General features: G+C 40.8%; 1 protein-coding gene across 2 annotated transcripts in view; it reads right to left on the bottom strand.

Moving 5' to 3' along the window:
* The window catches only part of MYO6 (myosin VI), a 176,261-nt gene that overhangs the window by 48,172 nt on the left and 112,838 nt on the right, over positions 1-15,251 (bottom strand). For both annotated transcript variants that reach the window (XM_090035228.1, XM_090035237.1), the window contains exons 17-19: positions 13,517-13,612; positions 10,810-10,983; positions 5,781-5,819 (exon numbers count right to left, since the gene is read on the bottom strand). In XM_090035228.1, the coding sequence (XP_089891354.1) occupies positions 5,781-5,819; positions 10,810-10,983; positions 13,517-13,612 (309 nt within the window). The remainder of the gene's footprint in view (positions 1-5,780; positions 5,820-10,809; positions 10,984-13,516; positions 13,613-15,251) is intronic.

Genomic DNA, 15,251 nt, shown 5'->3' with positions numbered 1-15,251 from the left:
ATTTTTTTACATTTTTTTAAATATCTATTTTGTACTTTCAGTCAAGCTTGATATAACTGATCTTAAAGCTCAAACTGTTAACTGAAATCTCAGCTTTTTTTCATTCATTTAGTTCTCTTACCACCACTAACAATCTAATTAGTCTTGCATTGTACTGTGGTTTCCATTGCACCCATTACCTACACTACTGCAATCAATTACCTAGAAAAAGTTAAAATGTCTTGCTCTTTTTACTGAACTACAGATGTGGAAGCACACTTCTGGACAGAAGAGATTTATCTTTCCCTAACAGATCACTGGGGAGGTCTCTGAATGCCTCAAATGCTCCATTAAAGTCCGACCTCAAAAGGTGCTCCAGGGGGAGGGTGAGAGTAGGACCCTTCAACCTCAGTCTTCTGGCGCTCCTCACAGTAACAACACCATGATGGGTTTACACCGCCACAACCCACTGCCAACTGAACTAGTCAATTTGTTTGCCCTTTCCTCCAAGTCCCCAATTCCCTCTGGATTACAGCTTCAACACCCTTTTCCACAGCTATCCTTCTCTCATAACAGCATCTTTCTATGCCCTTTCTCCTCTCTAATCATTTACATTAGAGGCTAACTACCTGAAGTTCATGGAGCCACTGGATTTGTTCTGCAGAAACAGGGGGTCCCTTCACTGCAACTGGACCAGCAGAAAGATGCACTGGCAGCTGCAGTGACCAGGTCCTACCTAGTGCTGGCCCACCTCAGAAACAAGCTGTGTCATTTTGGCTTGCCATTTGAAAAAAATTGCTGACCACTGACTTGTACCTTGGCACCACCCCAAATGCACCAGTGTCTTTCTACTAAACAGCTCAAAAACCCTATTCATTATACAAGTTGCTTCTCTAGAGGGAAGTCACACAACAGCTGGGGGAAATATCAAGCAAGTTTGGGCAAAATCAGAGTGGTGGCTTATTCCCCAGCTGTTGATAGAATCTGCCATCTTCAAAAAAGGTTGTAGGGAAACAAGTAGGGGCTGAATTTTGGAAGCCACTTATTCAAAAGGTGTCAAAATTTGGAATGGAAATCCTTCTTTGGACTCCTACTACACACATTTCAGGTCAATCTACATAAGCTTGGGGGTTTTAATAGTTGGAGCAGGGGTGGGCAAAGTGGGGGATCTGGCTGGCAGCTGGACTCCATTTCCCAGCAGCCCCTGCCCACATGGCTGGGGCCAGTCTCCATGGAGACCCCAGCTGCAGCTGAACTGTGATGAGCACAAGGCTGGAGTTACCATGGAGACCGGCCCCTGCCATACTGGCAGGGTACATGGCAGGGGGCTGCTCCGGAGCTGCAGGTATCCTGGGGTGGGGGTAACGTGGTCTGGGCCAGGACAGAGCCACAATCCACTCCCTGCCTGCCCCTGCTTGGAGCATGTAGGCTGCAGATCACAACTCTGCCAAGCCCCAGCTCAAGCTGCCCCTGCCACAAGACCGCAGAGACTCCGGAGCAGCCCCCTGCCCTGCCCTGCACATGCTCTGTCAGCACAGCTGGGGCTGGTCTCCATGGCAACCCCAGCCTTGCACTATCACAGCACCGCTGGGGTCTCCATGGAGACCATCCCTAGCCATGTGGGCAGGCGCTGCTGAGAAATGGAGTCCATTGCCGGCTAGATCGAGTTCACGGGCTGGACTTTGCCTGCCCCTGAGTTAAGAGTTAACCTTTAGAAAGAAACCATATTATAGCACTGTGGTTCCCCATACTACACTGCTAAATCTCAGGAGCTCTCACAAACTGCTCTAATTAAAATGCCCGTGTCTTGTGTATTCAGCAGCCTGCATTTCAAAATGGTGGTAGGGCACTTTAACTAAAGCTCATTTGACAAATTTTAGTTAAAGCACCCCTGCCGCCATTTTGAAATATGGGATGCTGAATATATGAGGCATTGCAGCATTCTGGAGTTCTCCGATTAGACCACTCCAGCAGACTCAACTTATTGTGTCTGCTCCAATGTGTTCTAATCAGAATACATAGGATCATGTGTAAAAAGTACCCGAGGTGCCCACTAGCTGTCTGATTTACTTCCTCAGCAAAGTTCTCCCAGCAGTACTAATGAGCAACCTTTCTGCAGGGAAAGCTAAATTTATTGGCCAGAATGAAAATGTCTGTGCCATAAGTTGGGGTTCTGTTTCATATTTAGAATCCCTGATTTCCAAGCCCTCTGTGAAGAAAGATGCAAAAAAATGCTGGTGAAAGAGAAGAAACTAAATTTTGCAGGATAAAACAGACATAAGAGAGGGATTTGAAGTACGGAATTTAAAACCTTATTAACTTATCTTATATTCAAACTACTTCTGTGTGTACAGTCAACTGTGATGCTCTTTTTTTCTGGTGTGTGTGTAGGGGGTCCTAATAGGCTATTACTTGATAGCTATATATCTATTCAAGATAGATATATCCTGCACATACACATTTCTTAGAAATACAGTAAGCATTAATGGAGTCCTTGTTTGAGTCTCCATTATCCAGATATAGAATGGGAAGAAGGGGAAACAGAAAGAAAGAAACAAAGATATCCTTCATTCAAAAACTCAAACAGCCTTTTCAGCCCAATTATTTGCAACTCATTGGCTGAACCAAAAGACTGAGGAATGAACTATGGAGTTGGCACAACTGAAATTTAAAAAAAACAAGCAAACAGTAGTGCAGTGGCAAAAGCCATGAAGAAGGAAGGTAGTAAAAGGGCTGTTAAACAGTGGCTTGTGTTCATCTTCAGTCATGACAACTCTCTTTCAATACTGACACTTTAGCTGAAGAATCTTTTTGATGAGTTTTTAATACCATTCTACCATTTCTAAAAATGATGCTAGGTACATGAAAGTTGTAACCAGCCCTGGTCAGAGGTATGCTGTTAATTATAACCTCTGATGGTATGCATAGAAAAAGTCTAAAAAGAATTTATAATAACTACACAATATGTTCAACTAAACTCAGAGCTAAAATTAAAAGGAGTAATATTTTTTTTCAGTGCACATCTCCATTCAACTGTAGTGCTGGGAAACTATAGAAATGGTGGGGGGGAGGGTGCCACCTGATAGAGTTCTAAAGGATAAAGATGAAGAACAGAAAAATCACAGCAGAAAATAAAAAAGGAAGATGAATGCAGTAGTGAAGGTAAACTAATTTCAGTATTGGGTCAGAGGTCTGCAGGTGGTGGCATGAGGTTCTTTTTTTTTTTTCCAGCTACTAATATCAATACATTATATTACTGGCCAAAAAATGGAAACAAAAGCCTCATTCCATTCTTTCTAAATTTTTCACATTTGAGAATATAGATGTGTAGTGAAGTTGACCTAGAAAAATTCTCTCTTAAAATAAAAAATTAACATAGAAATTAACACAAACATTTGTTCAAAATTCTGGGAATTCAAGTTCATTTATAAATATCAGAGTATGATCAGGCCAGGGCAATATAATATAACAGAAAAGTAGTGGCAAGTATCTTTTTTCTTTATAACAAAAAACATTCAATCAGAATTTAAATTTTTAAACAGCTCCTAAGGAATCACCCATTATTAACAAGAGGCTAGAGGAAAAAAAAAGTGACCCCAAAAAAATTGAAGAGTTGATACTATATCAGTGTTTATATAGTTTGTGGCATTTCCATGGAATAATATAAAGCAATTTTTTCATTTATTTTAGGGCCTGTATACATGTAACATTTGGATAGGTTTAAATGCAGTTCAACTCTGAAGCAGGCAGACAGTTTAAAGCTGTCTAAAACAGTTCAAAAGTGTACCTGAAAAATAAAACACTTTCTAAACCAGGTCACTATGGACCGTTTCAATGTTAGATGTTCCATTCCATGACACCCCATGAATGTCTAGTCAATCCTCCAGACATCCTACACTGCATTGCTCCTCCTCCTTGCAACATGGAGCCCCAAACCTGTTACCCCCCAGAGGGAGGGGAAACAGGAAAGGAGAGCAGGTCCTTGTGGGGATATGACTTTTGAAACACACAGCAGCAAGACTCTGGATTAGCCAGCAACAAAAACCAAAACCCTGAAGCCCTGAGACTGCACAGCAGAGGGACCACCAAGACAATCAGGCTGAGTAGAAGTCCCAGGGCCATTTTCACAGGCTATTGGCAAGTGACCCGAAAGGGGTACGACTTGGGTGAAGTCCTGGGCTGGAGCAGGCAGTCTAGGACTGCAGGCTGTATGGTGAGGAGCTCTAGATAAAGCTAGCTGCCAGAAAAAGAAGTTACATTAGAGGCAGGGGAATGCAACAGCTCCTTAGTGTAGGAGCTGTAGGGGCCATACTGCAGCAGTTAAGACTCAAGGCAGGGTTTGTGTCTAAGCTGTAACTGAGTAATTTATGTTTCATGTTTATTCTTACCCGAGTCCTAGGTGTGGCTATGGGGGTAGTTTGGAGGCCATGGCGGGGAAGGAAGGGGAGTGCTGGAGGGGCACTCAACCTATAGAGCTCTGATGAGCCAGGGCCCAGGGAAGTGAGCAGGTAGAAACCCAGGAGTCTGGAGCCTTCAGCTTTACTGAGCTAGAGCACACTAAAGCAGTCCTGCTAGGGGCCAGAGGACAGAATGAGTGGAAGAAGGGCCTAGCATAGTGAACGCATATGGAGTACTAACTCCCAGGCATAGGGGTGGCTACGGGGGTGGCTGGAGGTCATGACAAAAGCCCTTAAAGGCACAGCGAGGGTCAGGTCTCACCCAAGGCCAGTAATATCAGGGCTAAGCACAAGACAGAGCGTCAGTGAGGCCACAGCCGAGAGAAGCTGAGTTCAGGCAGAGAAGCCCTAGGATAGAATTTGGGGTGGAGAAGTCCCAACATAGAGTCGAGAAGGAAGGCACTGGGTGAGCCAAGTCTGTCTCTAGCGGTAGCCTCCCAAGTATATCATCATCACCAAAGGAAAGGCAAGGGGCAAGAGGGTAGGGAGGCTGGATACCACAGCAAGTGATTGGACACCAGGGGTATTAGACATCAGGGCTGAACCCCCAGAGCCTGCTGTAACTGGCCACTCTGATGCATGACTAGGACTCTATTCCCCCCTTTCTTCCCTTTTGTTGGCACTTTATCAGTGAGGTCCTCTACACTGCTGGTTAAGCAAACTGAGTTCTTGCTCCCTACTCAGTTGAGGCCAGTCATGCATGCAACTGCCTCTGGGAACCCAAAAATGTAGGTCCAGGTATTCCCCCCACCACCCTGCATCTGAAGAACCTTGAGTCAGGCAAGCCCACCGCATTTTGATCAAGCGCAAACCACTGCACTTAAGGGAACTCAGGTTTAAAAGACCGGGTAAAGCATGAAAGTGAAAACATTCCCAGCCATGTCACCCACCTGGTGATGGATGCAGAGCAGGGTACAAGTACTCCTCTCTGCCATGCACACTGTGAGGTATGAAGGGCTGGGTGCTCACTTCCACCTCCTGGTGATGAAGCACACAATGCCTAGAAAGTGACTGAATACATGGAATGCCAGGACACTGTATATGTGTACACTTCTTACCCTGACAGCTGTGAACTAGTTCCCAGTTCATGATGTTTGGGAATGGATCAACTGTTACTCATGAACACTCTTAGTGGCTAGTGAATCTGCTGCTACTCATTACTTGTTTAACGTAACACCTCAAAAATGAAATCTAATTGCAAAAATATATTGAATAAAAATAAAAACTGAATAAAAATGAGAAGTATAGCAAGATATTTAAGCCAAACTTTGTTATATTTAATTAAAATTTAATACTTTCATAAGTGAAAATATTTAGTGGACAATTATATATATTTATACTTACAGTACTGCGAAGCTTTTCAAGAAGCAAATTTAGCTGCATCTATAAAAGAACATATGCATTTCAAATAAAAGGATGCAAGAGCATCTCGTTACAACCACTACAAATTTGATACACAGCACAGTAACAGCTCCATAGCATGCATGTTTAGTGTTAGTAATTTATTTGTATTTTGTAAACTAAAAGTAACCCAAATCTTCAAACAGACATCATGCAAGCGTGCATGAGTGATACCATGGAAATTGCTTGTGTTAACCTTCATGACTATACCATGTATATAACTATTGTTATTTGAATATAACATTTTAAAAACAAAAAACGAAAACCTTTAATTCTACATTTTAATTAGATGAGTATCCTACACTTTTGGCCAACTACAACTTTCAACTTTTTGGGTTTATTTTAATTCTGAACTATCCTCTAAATAAGGTAAATCAGAAAATATGCCTTCATTTTCATCTATAAAATACCATATTTATTCAACGGCAAGATGCCCATAAATATAAGACAACTCCCCAATAATTGGATTCTATATATGAAAAATTTATAAATTTATCATTTTCCATGTTTTAGAATCTAATTATTGAAGTTTGCCTCAAAATTTGTCCCCTCCCCACTGCTACAGCAGGGAAAATAAATCTGGGCAGGCACCCCCCTTAACATGTGCCCCCCAACTTGTTCTCCCTGCAGCCCCTTTCCCCCCCACCCTCCTTACCATCAGACCCTTTTCTCCCTGAGCACATGAAAGCAAGGGGCAAACATGAAAATACTGACCTTGAAATACACATACCTGTAGTAATTTGCATATAAGCAAATTATTACAGGTACTCATAGACATAGTTTCAGTCTAAATTCATAGTTTATCTTTTTAAACCTGCTCCAAGTTTTAACACAGGTACTCCATAAACACATTTTTAAGCAGCATTTTTCGTGCAAACTATATATATTAATTTAAAATCAAAAGGCTCATGATTTATCATATAATTCATTGGGCTGGGCCCCAGCAGCCAACAGCATTTCAAGCCATGGTGACATCATAGCTCAGCACTGCTCAGTGTGTGTGTATACTCCAGATACACCTCACAGAGGGTCCATGTGTGAAATTAGCCTCACCACTCAGGACTGAAACTGGGTATCCTTGTCACAAGTCCTGGGATCCTCCAAAAAAATTATTATATGCAAATGAGGCACATGGCAACCTGGTCTGGCACCACTTCACGGAGAGTGGGGCCACACTAATCATATGTGACAGACAGGCTGAGAGAGGCGGTGACAAAGGGTAAACTGTTTGGGGCCCCATTTGGTGATCTTTGCCAGACCTTTAAGGCTGGTGAAGAAACAGGAATCATTGGAAAAGGTGCAGCTCAGCTATGGGAGTGAAGTAAAAAAGTATTCAATGTAGTGTCTCACCATAACTTGTAAAAGAATCAGTGCTGAGGGGTACTAAGCACAATGAGCACTACTATATATCAAATGGGCTATACTGGCTTATCTGTACCTAATGGGGGAAGCAACATGATCACTAAGGTGGCTTTCCTACTTGCTGCAAATAACTACTTTTCTGGCACAGAGTAGTACCTGTGGAGATAATGTACAGTTAACCTGCCACTTTATAAAAAAATGGGAGATTTTCCTGGCTTGTTCCCAGACCCATACAGCTAAGGGCAAGCAAAACTCAGAGACATCCGAACCCCAAGCCTCTGGGTTTGGGCCTGCACCTAGGATTCCTGCCAAATGATTTGGAAGCATCTGTAGCCCCAGGCAGGAGTGGAGGATGTTTGCTGGTAGTAGGGCCACATATGGTTCTTGAATGACTTGCGGATTTGGAATGGATTTGGCTGACTTGGCTTGGAACATAAAACATTTTCCTTAAAAATCCCCAAAAACTAGCAGGGGAAATACCATGAGCACTAAGGCATTTTTATCTAGTTGCAGGGGAAAACTACTTCCTTGGCAGGGGATAGTACCTTGGCTGTGGTGAGGCATAATTAGCCTCCAACTTTCACTTCCAGTAGGAAGATCTTGGCTTTACACCAACTTTATGGAAACAGGAGACTCCTCCTTAGCTTGCTTCTGTGGCCCTACAGCTGAGGGCAAGCAAAACTCAAGGGCACCCGAGCCCCAAGCCTTTGGGCTTCCACAAAGGATGCCCACCAAAGGGTTTGGAAACATCTGAAGCCCCCAGAGGGGGAAGAGGATGTTTGCTGGTAGTAGGACCACATATAGATCTTGAGTGGCTCCCGGATTTGGAATTGATTTGGCTTGGGACATGAAAAATGTTCCTTAAAAATAAGTGTGCTAGATTCCCACCAGCACAGGTAGCAGTTTTGGTACCAAAGAAAGGTTGTCAGGGATGGCTCTAATGCTCCTGGTGCCAGCCTGGTATTGCAATACCTCTGGTGCCAGTTCCCTGTGGAGGGAATGCCTGCCTGATATTTTTAAAGATGACCAAAAAAGATTCCCATCAGTATGTTTGCCTAATACAGACCAGGTGTTTTATAGTTATGCTTACTGTTGGCCATATTTAATTAGATTCATAGTTGATTTCCACTATTGAGTGCATGCTGCTTTTGGCAGCAGTTTAATGACAATGTATATAATGAGGCTTCCTTATACATGAAGTGTTCTCCTTATATATGGAGCTTTATCTCCCCATGCTGATTGAGGAAAAAATCCCTGTCTTATACTCAAGTAAACATAGTATATAAAAAAAAAAATGTAAACATACATTAAATTAAGCCCTCTGATTATGCAATTAATTTGGATACACTCTTCCTCACATGACAGATATAGGTATCAGGAGACCAAGGTATAACCACTCTAAGGCTGCAGGCTGGCTAGGATGTGTGTGCTGGAACAAGATCAAGGGAAAGAGTTATACTGGTGAAAGGAATAGAAGGAACCTCAACTTCCACTATAATGCCTGACTTGCTTGTTTGCATACAACACCGATTAGCAAGACAAACAATACAGAAATTTCCAAAGGGCCTAGCACTGCCTTACCCTTTTGCTGAGTACTATAAAACAAAGAATCGGATTTTAGACCATCTAATTTTTGGAAATTGGCTGCTCAGGAAATCTTATACCTCAGTGCTTGGAGATCCAGGATGTGGCTCAAGGGAAACATTCATCTGCTGCTACTCTAGCTAATACTGCCATAGTCTCTTTTTCTTGGGATTAAGGCAAGGGCTTTATGGGATAATCTTGTGGACAAAGTTAGCCGTCTCCAGCTCAAGGGGCTGAGATGAGGGAAAGAGTGTTATGAGGGGCATGGCAAATATTTTAAAAGTTACACTGATGCCTATCTATTTTTCATATCTAATTTTAATATTAATCCTCTAAATTAAACAATAATTTGAATACCAGGAATTTTATTTTAGAAGGGACAATAGAATTTTCCCTATGCAGATTTACCAGAACAAAATGCGAAGCCACTTGTATGCAACAATGTGGTGAACTTTTTTCTTCTCCTCCATGAATTGATGAAGTTGCTGGAAACATTAAATCAAATCCTAAAGCAGGGGTGGGCAAAATGCAGCCCGTGGGCTCGGTACGGCCTGCAAGGCCGTTATATCCGGCCCACGGGGCCTCTAAAAAATTTAGAGAATTAATATTTATCTGCCCCGGCTACCTGCCATGTGACCCTTGATGGCTTGCCAAAACTCAGTAAGTGGCCCTCTGCCTGAAATAATTGCCCACCCCTGTCCTAAAGTCTACTGAATACCTAAACATTCCACTATTTTCAGTGGAATTTCTAGGTTCTCACAGTTCTGAAATGTAAACCATTGTTACCCATATTAAAGTAAATTTCTCATAAAGGATCAGTCTCACTCCAGATTAATTTAGAAAATGATGCACCAGTTAATGTGTGTGAAATCTGGTATGGGGAAAGAAAGGGACTCATGAAAGACTTTTCTCCAGGTCATTCTCTAGGTAACATGAGCAATTAGCAAAATTCAAAACTGATTTATTCACACTTCTTGAAATACAGACGAATTACGACCTCTTAGTCTTAAACCATATAGAAAGACCTATCTGAGTAATGAAACATTTCTCAATGTTAATCTCAAGTGAAATTTCCAGTACTTTAAAAAGTGTTTATTAGTAGCATGTATTGTACCTGGGAGGAAATTAGCACTAATGAAATACTGAAAGTAACACACATTCAAGATGCCACAGAAGCAGACAACATTGACAGAATTATAGACTGATGCGTTGAAAAAGGAGCTCTTGCTGAAGTTGCAGCAGCTCTATAAATAATGAGTCCATGAAGGTGATAAATTTACCTGCAGCCCCTGGCTGTGCCTGCTTTTTCTCTCTCAACTTCCCTATAGTTCTCTCTAGCCATCCTGAGCTGAAATAATCCAGCTAAAATAAAATTGCTGAATGAGGAAAAGATGCAGAAACATGTGGAGAAGACAGGGTTTGAAGGTCAGCTTTACAACAAGCAGAAGAAAGGAGAAAATTAAGAGAAGTATCAGATACTTTGGTTAGGTATTGGAAAAAAGGAACCATTCCGCACACTGAATATATTTCTATCAAAACAATGACTATTGTTTTTCTGGTAACATATTTAAAGAAAAAACTAGTTTTAAAAACTTAGTTTATAAATCCTGAAAATGGCAACTCACTGGATAAATGAATGTCTTTACTTCCAGAGTTCACAATACATACAGAATGGAAGAACAGTTTTTGTCAAATGAAAAATCCCTCAAAAATTATAGGAACCAGAGTTAGAACACAGAAAACTTCAGCTTTTGAAACTATTTGAGTGAGCTAAAAATAAATTATAAGCTTCTGCTTTTTGATTAGCACAATTTCAGTTTAATCCATCTTTTGTTTTTTCATAGCCCGGAACACAACTTAATTTGACTACATGACATCATTTTTTTTAAATACAGCTGTTTCAGAGAATATTTTTAATCAAAGTCAAATAACCATTCTAACCTCCCATCCTTTAAGTGCCATTTATTTCAAGTAATTTTAAAAAAGATAAAAAAAAAAGCCCAAACTTGTATGTATTTTCTGATACCTTGAATTTATTTCCCACGCTGATGAAGCTAAGCTTTCCTGCTTTTTGTTTGGCATCTTTGTTGTTGTTAGTAGTGGACTCAAATAGTTGCCTGACAAATTTGTCCTTAGATTCACATATGAGGGATTGAAGAGACATATGCAAAGCATCATTGTTTTTCTCCACAAACAGAGTCTAAAAAAAAAAAAAAGCAAACCATTAAACATTATATCTAAATCAGCACAGTGCTAAATTTTTTTATTTGGTCCTAGGTGTCATGGAGTCACCCCAAGACAAAGTCAGGGCTTCATCATGTGGCATGCATGGATATTCTTCCAAATTAGGTTCACTCTTGTGGTGTTTGGTCACCACTTGTAGCTAGTGTGAAGCTGTGTTCAGTTTTGTTGTTCTCCTATCTGTATATATTATAATATTTTATGTAAATACAACTTGGATGCATTTTTATATTTCAGCTAAGGTCCTCTTTGTAAGGAGGTGATTAAAACTTGAACTGCCCACTGCTGTTTACTCTCAAAAGAGTCCATGGCTGAGAATTAGTATTTGACTTCATTTGTATTTATGTCCTCCATGAGATATGCTAAAATACTAAGAAGCGCAGAAATCTAGGTGTGACCAGACAATGAAATATTTACATTTTAAACAATGCCCAACACCTACCTGGTCAAACGATCATACAGGAGAGAGAGTATCAAATTAATGAATCTGCCTGTTTAAAAAGGATGCAAGAATGCAGTCTGGGCAAATATGCACCTTTGAGGGGGGTAAGGAGGTACTGGGATAAGTTCTCTCAGGGCAACCTCAGTCTGTTACTTGGGGTGTGTGGCAGTGCAGTGGGGAGAAACTTGGGGCTCTGGGCATCCCTCCTCAGATGGGTTTGTGACACCAAGTAAAAATAAAAATGCACATTGTTGTTTCAAACAGCTCAGTATTTGAGACAACTGTCCTAGACGCCATACCAATGGCAGTAAGGGAGAAAAGGTGATAACATGATCAAACCATAGGATCGGAAGTCATGAAACCTGGGTTAAAAACCTGGCCTCGATGAAATCAATGGCCACAGTAAAGTTCATACCCTTAGTTTCCATCTTCAACTCTTACTATTCACATGCACTGGAAAGGTAATTCATTAAAAGAACATCACAAGCGTTGAGTTCCTAAGGAGGTACTTTTGAAATGGAGAGTGCATATACAGTTCCAGTAAACGAATGGAAAGACTGAGTTATTTTAATAATTAACTAACTTCAAAAGGTCAATCATACCAGCTAAATAGATTCAAAGACTGAAGTTTGTACCCAACTTTATACTGTTTATATCAAGGAGAGTTTTTTCCTATGATTTAGTAAAATAATAAGAGTATGTATAAAGGAGAGCAGGGGTCTTGGGGGGGTTGTTTGTTTAACAGAAAGGATGTTTTTGGACAGAAAAACCAAGGTACATTCCCCAGAAAAGTTTCAGTTTTTCACAGGAAGATTTTTCTGCTTCAGCACACAATTTCTAGTGAAAACCTGAAGAAGCATCATCCCAAAACATTCAATTTCCTCATGCTTAGGGCCCTCACCAGGCTGGACTCCAACCCAGGAAGTCCATAACCACCAGCCTATAGGAAAATGTTTGTCCTTCTCTGCTCCAACCCCATCATGCCCAAATATGAAAATATTTACTCCAGTTCCAAATAGTCAATATTGTGTTGGTTAGGACACTTATTTGGCTTATGGAAGGGATAGATTCAGGCTGCACAGGGGTCTGAATTTACATCTCCCAGACGAGTACCCTAAGCCCCAAGATAGTGACTATGTTGTGGGGATCCTCTCCCTTTCTGGCCTGGGCAAATGCAGGATGTTGTAAAAGGGTTGCAGGAACAGCAACCAGCATTGCAGGGGTGACTGTATGCTGGCTCCCAGCTTCCCCCCTCAGCTGGGGTGAGCAGATCATGTGGGAGTGATAACTGTGGACTTTGCGTTTTGTTTTTTTGTAAGTCCCCAAATCAGGTAAGAATCCCTCTCCCTCCACTGCCTTCAATACCCTCTTTCCCTCTGTGCTCAGTGGCACACCCCCTTCCCTGTTTTGGGGTTTTAAAAAAGTTCCTGGCTGCTGCTCCCACAGTCTGAAAAAGCAGTGTGGATCCACCCTTCCTTTCTGGCATGTGCGTTTGTGTGCAAGGAGAGGGAAGAGAGAGAGGGAAGAGGCGAGGAGGTAACCAGGACATTTCCAAAGGTCTCGTCTTCTTCTTAATACAAATCTGAATTCTCAGAAACTCTGTGGAATGGGAAGATTGTGTTCCACTTGGCTCTGAGTCCCAAACATGCTTATTTCTGAGCGATTGGTCATGTCACATGTATTATATTTAAACTTTTATTTGGTAAATATATACATATATATATATATATTTTTTTTTTTAGGTACCTTGGGGTTCATTATAATAAAGTGAAATATCCATCTGTTTCTTGAAGCCATGGAAAGCAATAACAAATCAGAATTCTCAAACTTTCAGAATACATATCAAAACAATCTGAAGTGATAATTCTGGCTTTAAATCAACAAAATCATGAGATTCAAACTTAAATTAAAAAGAGTTTCAACCTTGCCTTGTATTGACAAGAATTCTAATTTTTTTTAGCTTTTGTAGGTAAACACTAGAAATGTACAGCCCTCCTTTACAATATAACAGGAATAATTAATATGATTTTATTGTTAAATAAAAAGTTACCGTTTCATAGCACACAGCTCCTGCAAAATGTCGGATAATGAAGCCCTCATCATCTCTGATATTTCTGTGAACAGCCAATTTAGACTTCCTGGGAATCTGCAATTATAAATCCATATTATAAACAAAACTCCTGAAGGACAAAGGTCATAACAGTAAATTTTGACATCTTCATACTTTTTTTTTCTGGCCAGAAACATTATTCTCTACAATTTACTACCTTTCTTAGGAACCTAGATTGGAGCTATGAGATGAGATATTTCAAAATTTCACTTCAGAGAATTTATAAATTTGCACTCAGATTCTGAGTTTCTTCCAATTTGCATTAGCCTGCAACTCAAAATATTCCACTGACACTGCCAAGATTAACCCAGCTTTTATCATAACCATTCTCCATCCTTCCAACAATAATTCCCCCAGGGGACAGGGAACGTGTGGTTGATGCACAGTGCAAATCATACTAACAAAAGACAGAGGCTAAAAATGGATCTTTCAGCTGAGATTCTTTCTACGCACATGATCTGTGTTCAGATGTAGTGAGTTGCATGCAGGTGGAATGTCATAGGACAAGTAAGTTGTGCAGGACTCTGGATTAAAAGCTGAATATGGCTACAAAGTGGAAGATTTGGATGTCATACCTAGTGCTAGGTGTTAACTATTAGCACATAAATAGAGTCCTTAGCAAGAATTTCTCATAGTGTAGGAATCTAGTTAAGAAAATAAATATTCATAAAAGTTTTTTTTTAAAAAAAATCCTGATGCCTGCAGTTATCATGGAAGTGGAATTTCTTGTATTTTTGAATTGTAAGAAAATATTTTCAAACAACACAGGTTTTACAGACCACTGGATTGTGCTAAGCCAGGGGTTGTCAACTGGGGGTATGTTAACACCTAGGGGGTGCACGCAGGCAGGGAAGGAGTGCCGCCACCCACCACCCCACATCACTGCCAGGAGCAGGGTCATGGAGGGACAGGGGCAAGGGTAGCGGTGCCCCTGGATGTGCGTGGGGGGCGGGGTGGAGATTGCACATGGCCACCAGCCTCCCCACCCCTGTCCAGCCGCTGGGGGTACACTTATTAAAAAAAGGCTGAAAACACCTGTGCTATGCTTTCAAAACTATGCCTAGACAAATCCACATGTAGTAGTTCTTTCATCTTTGAGAAACGCTAGCTGGGAAACAGGGAAATCCAAGATTACCCAGATATTCTCAGAAACAGTATGTTAAACATCTTGGAGAAACAAAAAGGGTAAGGAAAGGAGTTCTTATCTGGTGATATCAACTCCATCTTTATAAAAAAATCTTCATTTATTTTTATGTTTTAGGGCTTAACAGGCCCATTTTGTAAGATCATGATGATAGTCTGGTTTTAGCAGGTATCAGCTTTGCTAGAAAGTTTAACAAGCCTTTCATCCTAAAATGGAGTTATGCTTTGTGAAACAATACAACAATGAGGGTTCCATATAGTTTGGACTTTTTTATTTAGTTCAGACACATGTCCCAGTTAGTTATTTCTTAGTATACCACACTTCTTTAGATAGAGCTCTCCCAGGGTTTTTTTTCTTCCATAAGTAATGTTATAAGAAAAAGCATAAATTATAAATACAAAGAAGCTGTGCTGGAAAGACCCATCCTCATGGTGAAGTACAATTTTCCATTACAAACAACAATGTTGCCTATCACTGATGTTCTTGAGACTCAAACTATGGTCTGCCAAACAGGAATGAAATGTGCAGAAA

This window comes from Crocodylus siamensis, chromosome 1 (assembly GCF_052110815.1).
Source record: "Crocodylus siamensis isolate JL-2025a chromosome 1, ASM5211081v1, whole genome shotgun sequence".
Classification (NCBI taxonomy): Eukaryota; Metazoa; Chordata; order Crocodylia; family Crocodylidae; genus Crocodylus; species Crocodylus siamensis.
The sequence above is the reverse complement of the archived record's forward strand: the minus strand, read 5'-3'. Positions and strand labels throughout refer to the sequence as shown.